Source organism: Arachis stenosperma, chromosome 6 (genome assembly GCF_014773155.1).
Source record: "Arachis stenosperma cultivar V10309 chromosome 6, arast.V10309.gnm1.PFL2, whole genome shotgun sequence".
In the NCBI taxonomy this organism is placed as follows: domain Eukaryota; kingdom Viridiplantae; phylum Streptophyta; class Magnoliopsida; order Fabales; family Fabaceae; genus Arachis; species Arachis stenosperma.
In genome coordinates this window covers 910,724-926,037 of record NC_080382.1, presented here as the reverse complement: position 1 = coordinate 926,037, position 15,314 = coordinate 910,724, and the positions used below count along the sequence as shown (strand labels likewise).

The window sequence follows — 15,314 nt, the reverse complement described above, 5'->3', positions numbered from 1 at the left end:
AAAGGTAAAAAGTGATCCATAAACATCATGAATAAAGTAATTGAATATACAATAGATGTTTCGTACTTTGGTAGGATATATTTTTATAATGAAATGCAGTCCCCCTAATCACTCTTGATATTCAACACATGAAAACCAAAAAGCTAATGGAAATGCACATTGCCACCACATCGCGATTATCAGTATGACAAAGTAAACAATTCCTTCAGTTACGCCTAAAATTTATCTAAGTATGCTTGAATGGTACTATGACCATAGGATTAACCTCTAACCCATATGATATATAGATCCCTTTACTTTACTCTACCTTATTACCTTCGCAAATGTGCTCACTTTGATGCTCTAATTAAATTGATGGAAAAAAATTGCACATTTACGTTGATTTGGGAGTATTTAGAGTTAGAGCATAGTTAGAAGAAAAAAATAATAATAAGAGAGTATATTAAAAAACAAAAAAATTCAAAAAGCAAAGTCATCATGGAAAACATGGTCCATGCATCCAAGAAAAAGGCTTAGCTTGCTTGCGTTAAAAAAAAAAAATGTTTTACTATAAATATTTTGATGAAAAACTGTTTATTTAAAACACGTTACCAAAAATTTTAATGCATTAAATTTTATTTTAAAAAATATATCACTAATAATTTTACACTTCACTGAGTTACCGCATTTGCATGTTGGATACATTTTGAACACGACATTCATCGGATACGCGTGTTCTTTGTGTTCAACTGTTTAATAAAAAAATTCTTTTCTGGACATATCTAAATATCATCATGTGTTAATATGTCCAACCTTATTTTTAACATGTATTTTTAAAATGAGTTTAGAAATAGTATATATTATTATTTATTAAAATAAAATATTTTAAATGCCTTTTATATAAATAAAAAATATAAAAAATACTTAAAAATTAATTTATATTTTAATATTAATAAAATATCAAAATATTATTATAATTTATCAAAAAATTACTTTATATTATATATATATTAATATATATATATATATATAATATATAGTGTCGTTATGTCTTATAAAAATTTAAAATTCGTATGTCTGTGTATTTCGTATTCATATAAGTATATCTATGCATAAGTTATGCGTAATACTACGTAATCAACAAATTTATAGTTTTTCTGTGTCAATATGATCAATAAAGATATTATTATATTAAATTTTAAACATAACTTTTTAAATTTTAATAGTATAACCATAAAATGTTGGTTTAAAATACTGATTAATATTAATAAAAGAAATATTCTTCGTAACGTTTCTCTTATTTGTAATTAACTCATTATTCTGTAGATGTTTTTAATCCTGCTAAGACAAATAGTAGGCGAACTTTATGTGCAATGAATGTTGAAAACGAAACTATAGTATCACCTATGCCATGATTTATAGATTTAGAGGTCTTCGTGTGAGTGGGCTATCACTACTCACATGGCACTAACACTTTAATACCATACATTGATGCATCACCTATGCCATCATTTCATTGATCCAATCAAAATTCCTTCTTCTTTATTAGTAATAATGCTACATGTCACATATAAGAGTGAGTACTTTTTGGTCTAAAGCAATTATTAATGTACCTGAATCTTGCAAGTTTGTTAATTAATTATATACACATCATGATATCAACGTTCCTAATTTCTGTTTGTAGTCCACAGAAACAAGTGTCTCAAACCAAAGTTATCAAAATCAAACCCGGAATCAAATCGATGTTTAAAAATTGAAAGATTTAATTAAAATTTAATTGAAATTTAACCGAAATTAAATTAAATTTAATAAAATAATATATTTATATATAAAATATATAATTTTTAATTATTTTATATTTTATTTTTAAATGAATTAATTATTAAAAAATTAAACCTATCCAATCGATTAATCAATTAGTTGATATTTTTAATTTTTTGACTAATTTTTTTGTTGATAAATTTTTGTTAGTGTAAAAAATAGAATTTTTTTACTAGGAAAGCAATCCAACTACAGATTGTGCCAATTTAAAAAATTAGTTAGAATTAATAATAGATGCAAATATGAAGTTAAAGTTGAAAAAAAATGGTGTAAGAATGTCAAAGTTTAAGATTTTCAACACATAAAAAATAAGTTAAAAAAGTGGAATGGAGTTGATTTTAATAGTTGTTGATGACAATGTTAGAGATGACTATAGATTGAATTTTGTATTTGCTGTTTAGTTTTCTTTTGTTTTGTTGTTGCTCTACCTTATTGTGTTGAACTCCTTTATTTAAAAAAAAAAAAGTTAAAAGGCAATTATTGTTTTTCTTGAATATCAAGACTTTTTACTTGACTTTCAAGCTGACTTGAGAGTATGGATGCGAAATTTGAGGAACAAGGAGAAGAGCGATGTGGGATTTGGAGACCAAGGTAAGAGAAGATGTGAGATGTCAAATTTAGAAGTCAAGATTTTTCATGATCAAAATAAGGTCATGGTTTGAGAAAAAAAAAAGAAATTAGATCTTGGAGGAAAGAGAAGCATTCTGTAGTCCACTTCTATAGTCTATAAATACAAAAAAAACTAGAAAAATTAAGAAATTTCAATTTGAACACTTCACCTTTGCACTAAACTCTGCAAAAATTCTCAATCCCAGCCACGCAACAAAAGATCATGGACTGCAAGTACATCTGGAGTCCACTTTTATTTTACTTTCTTTTGTTTTTCTTTTTTGTTTAATTCATTCTTTTCATTTTTTTGCTTTAAATATTTTATTGTTATTTTATTTTTTTTTAATTTTAATTTTATTTGAGTAATTACCCAAATCAGTCCCTGAGGATTTCAGAATCGGACATTTTAGTCCCCAAAGAAAATTAATACACAGATTAATCCCCAAGGTTTTACTCCGGCAGACAAATCAGTCCCCAGTTCATTTTCCGGCAGTGTAATTGCCCAGATCAGTCCCCAGAGATTTTAAAAATGGATATTTTAGTCCCCAAGAAAAACTAATGTACAAATCAATCCCCAACGTTTCTCTTTGTTAGACATAATAGTCCCCTGTCCAAAAATAAAATAAAATAAAATAATTATTATTATTAATTGCACAATAATATTGTAATATATTTTTTGTATTTTTTGGACAAAAATAATGATAAATTTATTTATTAAATTCTTATATATATATAGTGTCAATAATAATAATAATAATAATAATAATAATAATAATAATAATAAAATTAGTAGAGATTATTTTACAAAAAATTTAAAGTTAAAACCATTTGATATTTTTGTATTTAATATAATCAAAAGATGTCCTTGGTAAAAAATATATATATATATGTTTGTATTAAAAAATATGTATTAAAAGAAAATATTTTAATTTGGATTAATATTAAATACATATTTTTTTAATACAAACATTTTTTTAAAATATTACAACTTTTGATTATATTAAATATAAAAATATCAAATAGTTTTAACCTTGAATTTCTTATAAAATAATCTCTAATAGTTTTATTTATTATTATTATTATTATTATTATTGAGTGACTATATATATATATATATATATATAAGAATCTAATGAATAAATCATTATTTTTATCTAAAAAATACAAAAAATCATGGTATAATAATTATTATGTAATTAATAATAATAGTACATCTTTTAATTATATTAAATACAAAAATATCAAATGATTTTAATTAATAATAATAATAATCAATAAAATTATTAGAGATTATTTTATAAGAAATTAAAGGTTAAAACTATTTGATATTTTTATATTTAATATAATTAAAAGATGTAATATTTTAAAAAAATGTTTGTATTAAAAAAATATGTATTTAATATTAATCCAAATTAAAATATTTTCTTTTAATACATATTTTTTAATACAAACATATATATTTTTTTTACATACGCCGTCTTTTGATTATATTAAATACAAACATATCAAATGATTTTAACTTTAAATTTCTTGTAAAATAATCTCTAGTAATTTTATTATTATTATTATTATTATTATTATTATTATTATTATTATTATTATTATTATTATTGAGTGAATATATATATATATATATATATGAATTTAATGAATAAATTTATCATTATTTTTGTCCAAAAAATACAAAAAATATAGTACAATATTATTGTGCAATTAATAATAATAATTATTTTATTTTATTTTATTTTTAGACAGGGGACTATTATATCTAACAGAGAGAAACGTTGGGGATTGATTTGTACATTAGTTTTTCTTGGGGACTAAAATGTCCGTTTTTAAAATCTCTGGGGACTGATCTGGGTAATTACACTGCCGGAAAATGAACTGGGACTGATTTGTCTGCCGGAGTAAAACCTTAGGGATTAATCTGTATATTAATTTTTCTTGGGGACTAAAATGTCCAATTCTAAAATCCTCAGGGACTGATTTGGGTAATTACTCATTTTATTTTCTTACTCATTTAAAGCTTTTCATTTATTTTACTTATTTTTTTAATTGTAATCCTTTACATTATTTACCACGATTTAATATTATTGAGTATTTTTTTATGTAAATACTAAATAATTCTCAAGTCGAATCCACTCTTTTTTTTTAAGTAGTTGTATCCTATTCTCCAAACTAAAATTTTTCCTGTCAAAATTACAATTACCACAAATAAAATAAAACATTTGTTATCTTAAATTGCACTAGTTCAATGATCGATTCTCAATTGCCAGTGATTCTCAAACCATCCGCCCAAAAAAAAAAAGTTATAATAAGAGTTGAAGTAATAAACCAAGCTGATAATTAAATAAGAGGTTATCATTAAAATTATAAATCACACATCATACGTAATAATAATAATAATAATAATAATAATAATAATAATAATAATAATAATAATAATAATAATAATAATAATAATAATAATAATAATAATAATAATAACTAGTTGCATACCAATAAAAAATAGTTAGGAAACTATTTCTTTTAGGCCAATAATCAATTAACAAAGTGGAAGCTATATAAACATTATAGATTTAAATTATGATTATAAAGATAAAAAAAAAACTTCAAAAGAAAAAATATTAACCATTAAAAAAATTTAATTCTCAATTTTTTCCCAAAATAATAAGGTTGTGTTTGTTTACAGGACAGGGACATAGAAACATAAAATCGTGTTTGACAGAGAAAATATGAACAGAAATAATGTGTTCAGAAACACTGAATTAGTATATTTTGTGTCCATCCTGATACACAGAAACACTAACAAAGAACACAATTTATTTTTATTTTTTCTTTTATTATTCTTGTTAATTTTTTATAATTATATTTTTTATTATTATATTTTTCATCTCAAATTTTTTGAATGAAAAAAAATGAGAATAAATTAGATTTTCATAATTTGTTCTAGTTTATCATGATACAAAATACAAAAATACAAAATTGATAATAAACGCAGCCTAAAGTTACGCGGCTAAGTTACGCTGTAACTGTGGTTAGATGACAAAAATAATGACCTTAGTTGAGAATAATAGCAGCAGTAATAGAAGAAAAACAAGAACCAAGAAAACAAACAAGAAAAGCCATAAAGCAAGCTTGTTCCCAATACAAAATCTGTGAGTTCCTTTATCAATCTTGAAATTCTCAAAGTACAAACTAACACCAGGGTCTCTCATCTTGACCTCACTACCATGCAAAACAGAATTTGATACACCCTGAACGTTGTTGTTCACATAGATGTTAATGCAACAACAATGTTCTTCTTCTGCCTCACCTTTCTTGCTCCTATGCTGCAAGCGCATCGTGGCGCCGACATTTTTTCCGTCCAAGTTGATGTATTCGAACGATGAGCCATGCTTGAAATTTGAATCCATGTGACTTGCATTCATCACCATTCACCACCCAAAGAGTGCGGAATCAACTAACTCTCACTGCCATTGAGTGTATGGTTCATTAAATTTTAGTTAAGCTACTTCACCATTTATAATAAGGTGTGGAAATAGATAGATCTGTGAGGTTTCTTCATACTGAAATCATGGAATGACTTGAAGGACACTCAAATAGAAAGGACAATCACTAGTGAACTTTAGCACTTTGAAAGTTGAAACAACATATTTTTGTATTTAGCAGTAGGGGTGTTCAAATCCAAACCGATCTAAATTAAACCGTTCATTTAATCCAATCCAAATTGAAAGTTGATTAAAATCGCACTAATTCGGATTTGATTGGATTTTATTTTTTGCAAACCGCTGGATTGGATCGGATTTTGGATCTATTTTTCATAACCGATCCAATCTAATCAAAACCGTACAATGTACTATAATATTGTTATTTCATTATTATATTTACAATTATATTTATAACATGTTCAATTTGTTATACATTTTTCTATTATTCATGTATTATTATTATTTAATTAAATATTTTATGTTCAAAATATTATTTATTTATTTATTTTAATTAATCTATAATTTTATTTCTATTGTTATATTATCGTTGGTTTTTTAAGATATTGTTAAGACTTGTTATGTCATTGTTGGTTATTTAAAATTTGATGTTAAGATTTGTTATATATATTTAATTTTTTTTATTTAAAAAACCACAAATTTAAACCGATTCAAACCGCTTGTAATCGGATTGGATTTCTAAAAAACATTCATTCAATTCAAATTACACCGCACATAAATTAAGCGTTCAGATCGAATGATTTTTTCCCTTAAAACTGAACCAAACTGCACCGCAAACACCCTGGTTAGCAGGATGATACGTTAGGATTGGTTGAATGGTACAACTTGGATGTTTTACTTTTACCTCAAATAATTAAAGACTAAGAATGGCGACTGTAAATAACTTGAGGGGCATCCCTATCCATATCTTCCATATATTTTGATAGGCTACGGACTAATATCACGGATCTAAGGGTTGTTGTTTTAATTATATAGGTTTATACAACTCTTTCTCTCATGTTAATTGTTTATCCGTTTTGAACCTCTATTCATCATTTGATTGATTGTTCGACAGTTTTTCTTTATATTGGGCAAGTGAATGTTGTTACAAATATTGTACAGGTAGAAAAAAACTTATGTATTAACAAATACATAAAACAAAGAGAAAATGATAAATAGGTCTTTGACTTTTTATTTTCAAGATAAATAAATTTTCGACTAACTGAAAATATAAAAATGTTTTTCACTTTTTAAAATGCGCAACATGTATTATTAATATTATTGATATTTTGAGTTTGTTGAATTTATAAATGGTATCCATAATATATATATATATATATATATATATAATATTTTTATTTTATTTAGTATTAGTAGGCTATTCATAGTATATTTTAGTGCAAAAATATCAAATAGAATTATTAATTTAGTTTAGAGAGATAAAAAATTAAATTTGTTATTACTCAAAAAAATTTAATTATATATCAAATAATGTGTTCATTAGTTTCTAATTTATTGTGAAAATTATCTAGATCATAATACTAATAGTATATTGTAGGATTATTATTAATATATTAACTGTATTTTAGTGTTTATTATTTATATATTTAAAAATTATATTTGAAAATTATTTATTTAGTTTCATAATAAATGATATTTTTAAATTTGAATAATTTATTAAAAAAGAATATTAATATAATGAATAAAAAAATAATTTGAAAAAGATATCATTTAAAAATTAAGGACAAATAAATCCTTAATCAATTTAAATTTAGAGACAATTAGGTCCCTGTCCATTTTTAAACCTAACACGTTAACATCTTCCGTTTAAAATTAAGTACCTGAAGGATAACACTTGAACAAGACTAAGGATAGCAATTTCCATTTACAAATGATGATATTAAGAAAACTAGTTAACTAAGAAGACTAAGGATAACCAATATCTTTTTCCTTTTTCTCAGGGCAATCCGTGTGTACAATTATCTAGCTTTAACCTTTTAACTCTACCCTTTCCTAACACTAATCAAAATGCCCCCTGCTTCATTCTAAACCTAATTTTGTTTTATCATCTTATTCTGTTACAACTCAAGTTCGGTTCAAAGTGGAAGTATCAACTGCTGGTTAGCTTCAAACTATAAAAACTAATTTTTCTTCCACAGGTGCCATTGATTGATAAGTAGGGAAGCGCCTATCTTCATTTCTCCAATGTCCATGCATGCCACGAATGTAGCGGCAACAAGACAGACACGACAATCGATCATCTCATGTAAAAAATTCACATGGCTTATATTATGTGTTGAATTTCACATCAAACTTTGGACCTTATCTTCTTGATTAATTCTTGAACTGTCTTGAACTATATTGAGCTTTAGTCAATAACCTTAGGGAGATTTCTATCCTGCTGGGATGCCACTTGATCTTGACGAATACTCCGCCACCAACTTCAAAAACATGGAGGTTTTATCCTCTAATAGTCGCGATGGAGTGTCGAATTCTGCAACTCGACCTGTGTGAAGAATAACTTTATTAGCAAGCACAGAACAAATAATATAATGTGTATGGCAATGCAGTGACACACCATCACTAAGTACTAGAACAAGATCACTGTCTATAACGGTTGGAATGCGATGCGCAATGGTGCAGACAGTACAATCTTTAAACTCGTCACGGATAATCTTCTGGATAAGATTATCCGTGGCAGTATCAACTGATGCTGTTGCTTCATCGAGTACAAGTATTTTCGATTGCTTCAGAAGAGCTCGGCCTAGGGAAACAAGTTGCCGCTGTCCTACGCTCCAATTGTCTCCATTTTCCAGCACTGCAATTCGGAAGTTCATACATCACCAAATAAATCAGTTTTTACATATTGAACTTCTCCTATGATTTGTGATGTTTATGTATTTTTTCCCTACCTGGTGTGTCAAGCTTTTGGTCCTTTTCACGGATAATATCTCCAAGTTGAGACTTGTCCAATGCCTGTTAAAAAAAATTAAAAAAATTTAAAATTTTACAGGATAATGCTCCTCTACTTAACTAAGTGACCTTAATTTTCATTTGTCTGTTTGCTAATCCGACTGGAGTTGTAAGTTGATTGGTCATATGAAAACAAAATCCTAGTTGTCATGTTAATATGTGAAATATTGAAAATTTTTATAAACTTTACTATTTTAATATTGTGACTGTTTTAGAATGATGTTCAATTAATACTAGTTTAGATTATGCATCATTCATCATTTATTTTTTGCAATTTGTACTAACCTCCCAGATGTGTTGATCAGAGTGCTCCTCAAGAGGATCAAGATTGCCACGGATGGTCCCTTCAAATAAGGTTGGATCTTGTGGTATGATACTTAGATGACTCCTAAGATCATGAAGACCAATATGTAAAATATCAATGTTGTCTATAAGTATCCTCCCATCAGATGGTTCAATCAACCGAAACAATGCCTGAATTAAAGTTGATTTGCCACTACCGGTACGTCCAACTATTCCGATCTTTTTTCCGCCTGGAAATGTGCATGACACTCCATGAAGTACCACAGGAAGATTCTCCTTGTACCGCACCTTCATCACATATCGCATGACTAAGCCGTTAGTTTAGTTTAGATGTTTAGGATTTTGATGTAGCTTAACAGACAAACAATGAATCTCCCTTTTGTTTCTCATAAGATTTTGTTATTTGATTATGTTTTGGAGTTGTGTGCTTTTTGTTGCTTGTGAGAATTAATAAACTAAAATGAAATAAAGATGTAAAAGATCAACAGAACTGATCTAATAAGTACCTTCAGATCAATTATTTCAATTGTTCCATTTTCAGGCCATGAGGGTGGAGGGCGAAAATCTTCAATGATTGCTGGTGCTTCACTTGGAATTTGACTGTATTGGTAAATTCTTTCAATAGAAATGATTTTATTTTCGAGTTTGCAGAAGCTAAGTATCCATCTCGATAAACGTGCATTCAAATTGAGTCCATAAGTCACAGCAAGTCCAGCCATGCCTGTAAGGAACATCAGAAAATTGGTTGATTCTTTACATTTGGCCTAATGTCAAACCATAGGTCTATAACTTCAGAAATAAAGCATCATAATGCAATTGTCCAAGACTGGCCATAGCAACCATGATACTTACTGGGATCAATGCTTCCATGGGGGAAGCTTACAAGTAATACCATGCAGAAAGCAAATACAAAAGTTGACAGTAACTCCATCCGCAAGCAGAGCCATTCGATAGCAGCAAGACTGCAGAAGAATGGCCGAGCAAAGCAATCTAGAAGATAGAGATTTCGCTTCATAAACCTCTTTTCTTGTCCAAATCCTCTTATTGTAGATGCTCCAGCAATTGATTCAGCAAAAAGATTTATAATTGGAGACTTCTGGATGCTTACAATTCGGACTAGTTCCCTCGAGGAAGCCATATAGTATTTCTGTGACCAAGTTAGTTGACAGTTTTTAGAACAAGTTATCTTCAAATCAAATCAGTGTAACAGATTTCAAGTTAAGATGGAATATCCTTATCTACCTGCATCCACAAACAAGCAACACCCATTGGGATAACTAGGAGCAAAACTTGCCATGTGACTTCTGTCATCACACCAACAATACCAATAAGTTGTATTGTTGTCGAAGCAAAGCCACCGAGTCTGAAAGGAATGTCAAGATCCACAACACTTTGATCAACTGATACCTGGTAGAGAACACAGATGACAATGATTATGATCTATACACCATATAGTGTGTGGAATGTTCAAAACAGGAAAATAAAGCTTACACGATTCAAGATCCGTCCGGCAGGTGTAGAGTCGAAGAAAGACATTGGTGCATGGAAAACACTTCTAAGCATCTTCAAGAACAGCTTCTGAGCTGCTGCAAGGCCAAATGTAGCCACCAGAATAGCCCTTACAAATATAAAGCAGGAGCTGCCGAAAGCGAGGGCCATGTAAACAACAAGAAGCTCTGTGGGAGATACTTTTGGCAGGTCTCCTTCAGTTTGTGGGTTAGCCCAAGCCATCCACCAATTACTAGCAATCTGTAGAAACTGAAAGAACGTTTGCGCCATGATTATGAGAGGAATCAATAACCCTTTATATGCTGCTGCCATGTATGACAAATAAACCTTCATGCTGATTCTACCTCTGACCCTCTCCTCTTCTTGAACTAGTTGCTTTTTCCTTGAGCGTTTTGTTTTCTTCTTCTCCTTAATCGCTTTTTGATCTGAATTCGATGATCCCTCTTGCAGTTCCTTTGCCAAATTGTCAATATCATTTGTGGAACAAATAGACTTCTTACTGGATATAACCAATGCATTTAAGGATAAATGTTCTTCGGAATCTTCAGATGAGAAACTAGGAATTTCCATAGCCTCTATGGCTTCATGGTGAGCAGAAACTAGAGCATTAAAATCTGTTCCTGCTTGTAAGAGATCATCATATTTTCCAGCTTGTATGATGCAGCCTTCTTTGAGAACCTTCAGAACCAAGAACCAAATTTAGAAATAACAATTTCAGAACTTGCATGGAAAAATAAAAGCAGCCATACCAGTATCAAATCAGCAGCAGGAAGAAATTCAACTTGATGTGTCACATAGATTACTGTTTTATTTGCTAGTGCTGTCAATATATACTCCTGCAGTTTCATGTCATTAGAGTAAAATCTGTTTCACTTAAACTGTAACATTAACTCTGTGCTAAGGAAAACTAACCCTAAACAATTCTGATCCGGTGTGAGCATCAACTGCACTAAAGGGATCATCAAGAAGATAAATATCAGCATCTTGGTAGAGTGCTCGTGCGAGCTGAACACGCTGCTTCTGGCCACCACTCAGGTTTATGCCTCTATCACCAATAATTGTTTGATCACCATGTGAGAAAAGCTCCAAGTCCTTCTTAAGAGAACAAGCATGAAGAACATTCTTGTACTTTGCTTTGTCCATTGGGCTTCCAAACAGAATATTTTCCTCTATGTTTCCAGACTGTATCCATGCTGATTGCGAGACATATGCAGACAAGCCGCACACCCTTACCTGCAAAAGATATTAATTCCAAACACAATAATTCATTTCCAATTCAATTCATTTCAAATCAAATCAAAGGATAAATATAAAAACTGTAAAGCGAGAATTAAAAGCTTAGCTTAGGCACACCAACATACTTCGCCGGAAAGCTTAGGAATCTCTCCAAGGATGCAAGAAAGAAAACTTGATTTCCCAGAACCAACCATACCACAAACAGCCACACGCATTCCTTTTTCGGCCTTCATATGAATCCCTGATAGAGTTGGTCTAGAAGATGAAGAAGGGTCCCAACAGAAGATGCCATCCTTAATTTCTACTGCAACAGTAGAGATTCCATGAGGTAAGACAATAGTTGCATCTTCCTGCAACTCTTCCTCAAGCAGGAAACAAGATATTCGATCAATCGAAACCTTAGTCTGAGCCATTGTTGAAACCAAGTCCGGAAAATTCCTGAGAGGTTCTTGGAGGATTCTAAAAGTAGCCAAAGCAGAAAGCACACCACCTGCAGTCAACTCTCCACCCAGCAATATGCATGTAGCGAAAGTGACAGCTGAAACAAAAATGGGGGAGCTCCAGAATATGAATGTTATGAAAGCCTGCGAGTACAACGCTTTTCGAAGCCATTTGAACTCGACTCCACGCATCTCCTCTAACTTTATTTGATACCTGTCTTCCCAAGCTTGCAACTTGAGAATCCTCATGTTCCTTAAGCACTCAGATGTTTTTCTCATCCTTTCATCTTTTGCAGCCATTAACTTGTCTTGATAATCTTCTTGGATCCTAGCTACTGGAACAGTGACAACAATTGAAATGATGGTAGCAATCAGTGTTGCAATACAAGCAATTCCAACGTTCTTGTACAAGATTAGAAGGGCAAGAACAATCTGCATAGGAAGCATCCACATATCATGAAGGTACCAAGAGTAGTCCCCTACTCTTTGAACATCTACAGCCATGTAGTTAACAATCTCTCCACTTGTGTGACTTTGCTTCGCTAAGCTCGAGAGTCTAAGCCCCTTTCGATACACCATTGCTGTTAGAGCTGATCTAACATGCATGCCCAAGATATCCACTCCTAGATACCATTGACGAGTTGTAAAGGTCTCAACAAGCTTCGCCACGAAGAATATCCCAGCGAGGACATAGCCCTCGTTCGGATAACTTTGTTTGCCACTCAAGTAATCAACAAAGTAGCTTACCATGTAAGGACCAACATAAGAAACAAGAGTATTCAAACCAGCAAAGATGGCATTCCAAGCTGCTTCCTTCCAAAATGATCTGAGAAGTGCCCAAGCTAACGAAGGCTGTCCGGACGAATTTTCAGCCTTCAATCTCTCCCAATTAGAATTCAAAATCTTGTAATTTGTCTTAGCTCGATCTTTTCGTGCCACTAGGGGAATGTCCTTAAGCTCCAATGGTCGCCTTGCGCCAAGGGAAAGAATTGGGTTCAGCCAAGACAGAGTAGCCAGGCTAAAAATTCCAGCATCACTGTATGGAGTAACCTTCACACACCCTGATTCTTCTTCAGCAAGCAACGGCTCTCGAAAATCCGAATCCCCACAGACTTCAATACCGGTAGCACCCCTAGCTGCAACAATACACAAGAAGGCAAGTGCAGGCGTGGCAGCGAAATTCGCCACCACATGGGACTGCAAATGCTTGTAACCTTCATCCCATAACCCCCTCCCATCAACATACAAAGTGCACAAGCAAATAACAAATGACACACTCCACCAAACTCTCAACAAAAATGGAAACCTATCAAGCCTCTGAGCCTTGCAATTTAAAGCCAAGAAGCTCAACACAATCCAAGACAAACCCTGAGAAACTGGCAACAAAATTACAGACAAATTACCCTTTCCCTGAATCAAAGCTACAGCATCAAACCCCAACACCACAAGTTGCACCAACAGAACATAGAGACAAGACAAGACCGAAAGCTTGAACCATGTACCAATCCTAACTTGATGTGTTTGTGCATCAACAACTCTAGGACTAACTGCGCCACCATTGCTTGCAATATCATCCTTATTGTCATATCTAACACTTCCCACGTTCCCAAGCACCTTTCTTGAAAAGATAACAATGAGAAACACAAGCAGCAGTGCCAAGTTGGCACACGTTGCTACAAGTTCCAAAACTGGCAAAGAAAGGATCTCATTCAAAAGGGTATTAGACGATCCAACAGAAGAAGAAGAAGAAGAAGAAGAAGGTAGTGTTGTAGACATTGCTGTGTTATTGAAGAAAGCTTGGGATTCAGAGAAATGAGTCGATGAGAAGAAGAAGAAGAAGAAGAAGCAGCAGCTAAGAGATTGAGATCAGTGAAGCGGAATAGAAAGGGAATCATTTCACCATCAAATATGCATCTGGAGGTAGATTCTGCGGACACATTGCACATGAAAACAAAACAAGAGATTTTTCATCAACACACGTAAACACAAAGAACACGAGAAGGAAGAAGATAAAAATAGCTTTCTATTGCTATTATCAAGAGTGTTGTTTTCTTATAGCATCCAAAACACACAAAGGGACAAAGGGTGTGACCAGAAAAATCCAATATCTCGAAGAAGATTACAAAAAACTGATCTTTTTCACAAAGGGTCTCTGAATTTGCCCTTGTGATTCAAAGATTGTTGATAATTATGACGCTTATGATTGTGATGATGTATTCATGTGTTGTAGCTACCTGTGCAAAGCTCCAACCTTTGGAGACTGACCAACGAGGATAATCACCAACAGCACACACCCCAAACGACAAGCTTTTCCATTGTAAATACAAAATAGAGATGCAGCGTAACAATGCACAGAACACAGAAAACAGAGAGAAACAGGAAAACACACAGAGAGAGAGAGAGAGAGAGAGAGAGAAAGAGAGAGAGAGAATGTGTTTTTCAATCTCTCTCTTCTGCTTCTCTTAATTTTATGTTATTTGATTATTTGTTTTGCTTTTCTCTTTTCTTTTTTGTCTAAACTATGCTGAATTGCTGATGCAGAGTTTTGTGTTTTTGTAACAAAGTTGCGTGTAAGAACTGAAAACTTATAAACTTGGAGCAGAGGTGAGTGAAATTTTCACAAAATGGATTCAAATAAGAATAGGGTTCAACACTCCATGGAGTTTTAGGTTGAAATTTGTGTTCTGTTTTCAGGTTTTTAGCTTAGGTTAGAATTAGTTTGTGTTTTGGGATTCATTTTAATTTTATCATTATTTATAGAGTACCTTAGAGTGATGATGTGTGAAGCATAGATGGTAAGTCTAGATTGTCAAGAGAGTTTTCCTATTTTTAGCTATCATGAATGAGATTGTAAATCAAATTTAATTTTGTAATAAAGTTAATATAATTCTTTAGGATTAAATTCAATGTTCTAAAAAATTATATCATGATTACACCTCAATAATGAAATTAAAAG

At 31.1% G+C, this 15,314-nt stretch overlaps 1 protein-coding gene across 1 annotated transcript; it reads right to left on the bottom strand.

Annotated features, from left to right (window-relative positions):
- Window positions 1–7,700: 7,700 nt before the first annotated feature.
- On the bottom strand, window positions 7,701–14,980 carry LOC130935928 (ABC transporter C family member 5-like). The gene is made up of 12 exons (XM_057865854.1): window positions 14,593–14,980; window positions 12,044–14,285; window positions 11,595–11,915; window positions 11,432–11,518; window positions 10,665–11,360; window positions 10,416–10,580; window positions 10,026–10,320; window positions 9,680–9,894; window positions 9,156–9,461; window positions 8,810–8,873; window positions 8,476–8,715; window positions 7,701–8,403 (listed from the first exon to the last, which is right to left on the bottom strand). Exons 2-12 carry the CDS (start codon window positions 14,132–14,134, stop codon window positions 8,291–8,293), a joined length of 4,593 nt encoding a protein of 1,530 aa, XP_057721837.1. The 5' UTR covers window positions 14,135–14,285; window positions 14,593–14,980; the 3' UTR covers window positions 7,701–8,290.
- Between the last annotated feature and the right edge of the window lie 334 nt (window positions 14,981–15,314).

What these genes read in the sequence shown, in the direction of transcription:
- LOC130935928 (XM_057865854.1), bottom strand. Translation starts at nt 14,134, where the DNA reads ATGTCTACAACACTACCTTCTTCTTCTTCTTCTTCTTCTTCTGTTGGA. An exon ending in TTCCTAAGCTTTCCGGCGAA is followed by an intron (nt 11,916 to 12,043) that starts GTATGTTGGTGT and finishes TATCTTTTGCAG; the next exon opens with GTAAGGGTGTGCGGCTTGTC. An exon ending in CCGGATCAGAATTGTTTAGG is followed by an intron (nt 11,519 to 11,594) that starts GTTAGTTTTCCT and finishes ATGAAACTGCAG; the next exon opens with GAGTATATATTGACAGCACT.